The sequence below is a fragment of the Amphimedon queenslandica genome, unplaced genomic scaffold, assembly GCF_000090795.2.
Source record: "Amphimedon queenslandica unplaced genomic scaffold, v1.1 AMPQUscaffold_11922, whole genome shotgun sequence".
NCBI classification, from domain to species: domain Eukaryota; kingdom Metazoa; phylum Porifera; class Demospongiae; order Haplosclerida; family Niphatidae; genus Amphimedon; species Amphimedon queenslandica.
This window is the reverse complement of record NW_003547839.1, coordinates 6,362-13,353: the sequence shown is the minus strand read 5'-3', so window position 1 is coordinate 13,353 and position 6,992 is coordinate 6,362. Positions and strand designations below refer to the sequence as shown.

Below are 6,992 nucleotides of genomic sequence, written 5' to 3'. Positions count from 1 at the left end.
AAAGGAATGGCAGAGAGCCATGGACCAGCATTGATTGTCCATAATAATAGGACATTCACCAAAGAGGACTTTGAAAACATAACCAAACTGGCTGGTGCTACTAAAGCTAACCAGCCACTCAAAATTGGTAAATTTGGTGTTGGTTTTTGCTCAGTGTATCACATCACTGATGTACCTTCATTTGTTAGTGGTGAGTGGTTGTATATATTTGATCCAACACTTAAATACCTTAAAGGTGTAGTTCGTAATGAGAGCAGACCAGGTAAAAAAGTTCAGTATCAGTCTAAATTTTTAGCTCAGTCTCAGCAAATGTCTCCCTATGAAGGTTTGTTTGGTTTCAAATCTACTGCCAATTATAATGGTACCATTTTCCGACTTCCTTTTAGAACGAGTGCGAGTCAAATTAGCTCTACAATTTATGATGAGCATCTCATACAACAAATGAAAAATGACCTTATAGAAAATGGCTCAAAGCTACTTCTTTTTTTACAGAATGTTAAGCGTATAACTTTTCGCTCAATGCAAGATGATGAAGTATGTATTAGCAGTATCAATGAAGAAAATAGCATTAAACATTGCATAACTAATTCTCCTGCTAGCAACTCAGTTAGTGAATATTGGTTAGTATCTTGCCATGAAGAGAAGTTACAAACACAAAGAGGTGACTACCAGCCTGGAACTGCATCCATAGCTTGCCAGCTAGTTAAGGACAATTCAAGTTTTGAATGCAAAGCAATTGAAGGTAGTGTGTTTTGTTTTCTTCCACTTTCACTGCCTTGCACTGGCCTACCAGTCCATGTTAATGCTAACTTTGCTGTAATGAGCAACAGGAGTGGTATCTGGACTGGAGCTTCATCTGGAGAGCCTTCTGATTCAAGGGAGTATTGGAACAAGAAGCTGATGACTACAATCATACCAAAAGCATATTGCAATTTGTTAAAAATGATGAAAGACATGTGTGTTACAAGAAATTTGGTATCATATGACTTTTATGTTTTGTGGCCTTTGATTAGAAAATTACAGACAAGTTATCCATGGAAAGACATGGTTTTAGTTCTCATTCATTTAATTGAAAATGAGAAACTTTTTTATTCATCAGTAGTTTGTCAATGGTTTACACTTGCTTCATCTCAGTTTTTTCCTTTATCTTTATTTGAAATGCAAACCTGCTCTATCCTAATTGAAGCTGCCAAAATACTTAAGCTACCTTTAGTTTTATTACCACAAGATCATGTGGAACAACTTCCTAATCCCAGCATCGTATCTGAAGACCAATTCTCTCAAGGTTTTTTTGATAACATTTCTTTGTTCTCTGATTGCATAGACACACGAAACAAAATTCTTTCAGCAATGTTATCAGTACTTGGTAATGGTACTGCAGTTCCTGACAAGTATATGAAGTTAAAAAATGTGTTAGAGTTACATCCGTGTGTTCCAACTTCACCTGATGGACTTAAGCTCAAATTGGCTGAGGAACTTGTTGATTTAGATGAATTTTGTGATATGTTTGATCCAGAAGATGGCATGTTTCCTCAGAAAAGCCTTTATGAGGATACATTAGTACGTGAAGGAATTTCTAGACTTGGACTGATGTCAGTAGTTGAAGTGTCCTGGGAAGTGATTATTAGCAGTGCAAGAACTGTACAACCCTTGATTGATACAGAAGAAGAAAGAGCTCTTGATAGAATTAAAGCTATAATTGAATGTATAGAGGAAAAAGAAGATCCTGCTCCTCCCATAATAAATGAAATTTCCTTTTTACCTGTCTTACCCAAGCCAGACAAATATTTCTTGCCATGGAAAGGTGATACCCATCGTCTTCTACCACCTAGTCAAATGATTGCAAAGGAATCATATAGTCTAAAAAGAACTAGCTTGTTATTGGGCTCACAAAAAGCAATAATCAATACAAACTCAAAAGGATGTGGTATGATTTCATCTCATTCATTAAAATTAATTGGTGTTACTTTGCATCCTTCATTTAATGATGTACATAATCACTTTATTTGTTTAATGAAGGAACTTCATTTAAGTATGAGTGACGACTTAGAGAAAATACAACTAACAGAAGAAATTTGCAAATTGGTCTATGCTTATTTTGAATCTAAAATAACAAATTCGACCAGTGCTACTGGTAACTTACTAACTTCAAAAGATTCCAACCAGAATCCTGATTCTATGAGATTCCAAGAAATCTTGGCCGAGTATTGTGGCAAACCATTTGTTTGGACTGGAAAATGTTTTGTTTGCCCTTGTGATGTGTCTATTAATTGGAAGCATTCAGAAGGTCCTTACCTTTACAAGCTCCCTGGGATATTATCTCAGCATAAAGAGCTAGTGAATTGTTTGAAGATCAATAAAAACTTTAGCACTGTAAAGCTTTTGGATGTTTTAAATCAAATGTATGCAGAGTTTAGTCCTACTTGTGAAATTCCAGAATCATATCGTGAAACTGCTGACAACATTATTTCTGATTTAAATGCTTTTCATAAAGAAGATCTTGAGGGTTTGAAGGAGAATGCAATCCTATTTGACAAATCCTATATTCTTAGACCAACAAAGCAGCTAGCTTTTAACGATGCACAATGGCTACCTCCAGACAATGAAAGTAATTATGTCCCTTCATTTCTTGCCAGAGAAGTAGCACTAGCACTTGGTGTAGAACCCACCAAAAGCAAATTCCTTGAAAAATATACTTCACAATCACAGAAATTTTCTGGAGTTCCATTTGGTCAAAAGGAAGAGCTTACTTTAAGAATAAAAAATATTCTTGAAGATTATCCACTAGATGTGACCTTTCTGAAAGAATTGCTACAGAATGCTGATGATGCAAAAGCTACTAAAATGTGTGTCATTCTTGACAAGCGCCATCACACAGCAGAAAAGATTCCATTTAAAAATGGAAATGACTTAAAAGGGCCTGCTATACTTGTGTGGGATGACAAAGAGTTCACTGATGAAAACTTGGAAGGAATACAAAAACTTGGTCTTGGTTCAAAACGAGATGACAATGAATCTGTTGGTCAATTTGGCATTGGATTTAATGCAGTATATCATGTAACTGATTGCCCTAGTTTATATACACGAGGCAACACTCTATGTGTATTTGACCCTCATTGCAAATATATTCCTGGAGCTGATGAGCTCAATCCTGGAAGGCAATTAAACACAGATAAATTTTTTTGGGACAGCATGTCTGACCTTCGTTCTTTCTTCCTGCAAGATGATTTTCCTGATAAGCCACAAAACTTAGACTCTGGTGTTTTATTTCGGTTTCCTCTTCGTTGTACTGAGGAACAAGTGAAGAATTCAAAGCTTGTTGATCATGAAAAGGCAAAGCCATTGACTGCTGATAAAATGGAAGAACTTCTGAATGCTTGGACAGTCAGTATTAAAGAATCTCTTTTATTCCTTAATCATATAATACAATTTGAATACTACATTATTGAAAGTTCTAGCAAAGTAAAATGTGTAAGAAGCTATAGTGTTGATTTAGATGCAGATAGTCTTGAAAAAAGAAAGAAGTTTAAAGGAAGCTCTTCAAGTCCATTTCTTGTTACTTATCCAGTTTTACTAAAAACCAATTTGGGTGCAAATCTTTTTTCAGAAGAGCACTGGTTGATACAACAGGGAGTTGGAGACATAGAAAACCCTAATAAAAGTTGGAATAGTTTCAATGCTATTCCTAAACATGGAATTGCAGCTACATTAGAAAGAAGCAACGACTTTAGAGGCCAAGTCTTTTGTTTCTTGCCACTACCAGTATTCACTCACTTACCTGTTCACATCAATGGCCAGTTTGTTCTTGTTAGTAACAGACGTTCACTTTGGGTCAACACTACCGAAGAGCCAGATGAAAAGACTAAATGGAATGAATCTTTAATCAAAGCTATTGCATCATCATATACACAGTTTCTTGCAAACGCAAAAAAATATTGTTTTACTTTGGATAAGTATGATAATCTTGATGAGTTATTTGATGCTGTTAACAAGTACTATAGTCTTTTCCCATTTTGGAATCCACCATTTGTGTATAGAAAGAAAGAAGAAAAGCCTGAAACTACTTTTCGAAGTTCTGGTAACATCACTCATTCTTCTGGAATGCCAATGCCCAGATTTTATCCCATTGTTAAAAAAGTTGACTGGAAAGGAATATGCAGTTTAGTTTTCAAATTAATATGGGATAGCAATGCACATCTTTTAGCTACAGAAATGAAAAAGAAAACATTTTCTAAAAATGAGTCTAACTCTAAAAAAGATGTGTGGTGGACTGTTGAATGGCATGAGTTCCATAATGACAATAATCCTAAAAAGCAAGCATATTTTCAATCAAACACTTTACAAAAGGAGAAAAAGAAAGTTCTAAGACATCTTGGCATGATCCTTACATGTGCCCCACATGCACTTTATTCTCACATTCAAGCGGAAAAAATTAATCCAGCTATTTTATCAAGGGAGTCAGTTTACGAATACTACTGCAATTTTCATTCACAAATTGTAACGAAATGTCCATGCCCAATAACTGAAACTCCATTTGAATCTGTAGAGAATTTCATTATACTTTTGACTTACTTGTTGGAGCGTTCTGATGATGAGAGTTCCGTAACATATGTTTTTCCTAAAGTTCCTGATAAAGTACCACTTCTTCTAACTGCTGACTCACATTTGCGAGTGTTTAACACTCCTTCAACTGTTGTATGCAGCAAATACTCCCATATTTTTGGAAAAAGTTCATTTATGTTTTTACACCCCAATGTTATTGGTAAAAGGCTATCAAGTTCTTACTTTTCTTCAGAATTATCTCTTGATACAATTGAAATTATTATGAGCTCAAATTTTAAGTCAGCTTTACAGTCTTTAGAAGTAGAGAACACCAATCAGGATCTAATTCAAAAAGATGAATTAAGAGGACTATGGTCATGCTTAAAAGATGATCCTATTTTTTCTAAACATGTTTCTTACATAGTGAAAAGGTGGGCTATTATACCAGCTAAATCTGGCCATTTATTTTCAGCTGATTCACCAATTCTTCCTCTTAATATGGAATCATCGGTTGACAATGATGCATTTACTAAATTGGTGTCGCTTGGAGTTCCACAATTTGATTCCATGTACAGTAGCTGTTTAGCAGTTGATTATTGCATTAATCTTGAAAATTACTGTAAAGTTCTCTCTATTCTGTATCATTTGCATCAAAAGACACAAGTGCTTTCTAACCTAAGAGATGTGAAGGAGACAATTCAAATTTTGTTTAATTATTTTGGGAGAATCAATTTTAAATTTGAATCAGAAAGCCTTCAAATAATAAAATACCTTCCACTTTTTGAAGAAGTGGATGGAAACTTCACAAATCTCAGCAATAAAGAGCTATATTGCTGGCCTAGTGAAGCATCTTTAACAGGCTATGATGAATGGAATTTTTCTGGATCTTATGTTTTTCTTCCAGCTAATGGACAATGGACAGCCCTCTGCAGTGACATTACAACATTAGGTGGCTCAGATCTTACTGAAAGGAATCTTTATATTAAATTCATTTTTCCAAATTTTAAGTTGTTGAGCTCAGAAAACCGAAGAAAGCATCTAAAGCATATCAAGAATACTATGCTTTATGATGCTATGCATGATATAGAACATGCAAGCAAAAGTCGACGTCAGTCAGCAGTGGACTTTCTTTATGAGCTTAAACAATTGCCATGCCTTGAAGCAAAGAATGGCGTTCTTCAACCAATTAGAACCTTTTGTGATCATAACATGGAAATTTTCAATGTTTTTTCTGAACATTTCTATTTTGTTCCTGAAGAGTACAAGGATAACAATGAATGGCTGGAATTTTTGAAAGCACTTGATCTGAAAGTGACTGTCACTATAGCAGAGTTTGAAAAATTTGCTAAATTTGTTCAGTCTGGTCATCATAAAAATATTTCCAAAGCCTCTAAAGTATTAGTGTCATACTTGTTTTCTGATTCAGCCAAAGAATGGCATCTAAATCAAGACTTTTTGTCATGCATTAGTTGCATTCGTTTTGTAGAGGTTACTAATCTTGATAATTTAGAATGGTTAGCAAAATCTTGCAACCCTCCTCTCTACTTAGTAAATGAATCAATTGGGCTAACAAAGCTTAATGAAGCAGTCATTTATGACAGTGCAGCATTAATATGGACAGTTAAACCTGTAATTAATCCACCCGTTCCTCTTTACTTGCGGTATGATTCTAAGCAATACCATGTACTTCAAAAAAAGCTTGGGATCACCCTTAGACCAAAAGTAGAAGATGTTTTTAAAAACTTAGAAAAAATTTCAGAAACAGATTTGGCAAAATTTGAATTATTTCACAAGCATGATTCGAGATACAGTATAAGAGAAGACAGTCATAGAGTTGAAATTAAAGATATCATTGAACAATCTTTGAGATATCTATTTGAATGCAATGCAGAAGAGCAACTTATAAAATTGAAGGATATCTCTTGTATTCCTGTATTAGCTAGCAAAAGCCAACGAGTACTTGTAAAACCACTACAAGTTGTGAGGCATATGTCTGTTGATTGCTCTCATCTCTTTCCTTATCTTCATCAACTGCCTTCTTTTTTGATGGGTTTTGAAGAAGAACTTCAACTCATGGGTATATCAGATAATATTACAGTCAAGACACTACAGTATGTCTTATTTACAATGCACCAGCAACTTTCAAATACTAGTCTTGATAGAAATACTCAGACTACTGTTCGAGAGGCAATTATCAAATTGCATAAGTTATTGCAGACATTTCAATATTCGAAAAAAAGCATTATTGAAGACATTTCACCTCTATATTTTCCTAATCAAGATGGAATTCTAGTTAAAACAACAGATTTAGTTTTTATTGATTCCCATCGCTATGATAAAATAGGAAAAAAATTTTCTCACTCACAGTATTCATTGTTTATTTTACCAACCCCAGCACAAAATTCTTTGTATGATCTTGTGAGTATGACCTCTGATGTCATCAGTTTACA

The 6,992-nt window shown here is 34.5% G+C and overlaps 1 protein-coding gene across 1 annotated transcript in view; it reads left to right on the top strand.

The window, feature by feature from the left end:
• Positions 1–6: 6 nt before the first annotated feature.
• The window catches only part of LOC105315047 (sacsin-like), an 8,637-nt gene continuing 1,651 nt past the window's right edge, over positions 7–6,992 (top strand). The window contains exon 1 of the mRNA XM_020004828.1: positions 7–6,964. Coding sequence (XP_019860387.1) covers positions 7–6,964 — 6,958 coding nt within the window. The remainder of the gene's footprint in view (positions 6,965–6,992) is intronic.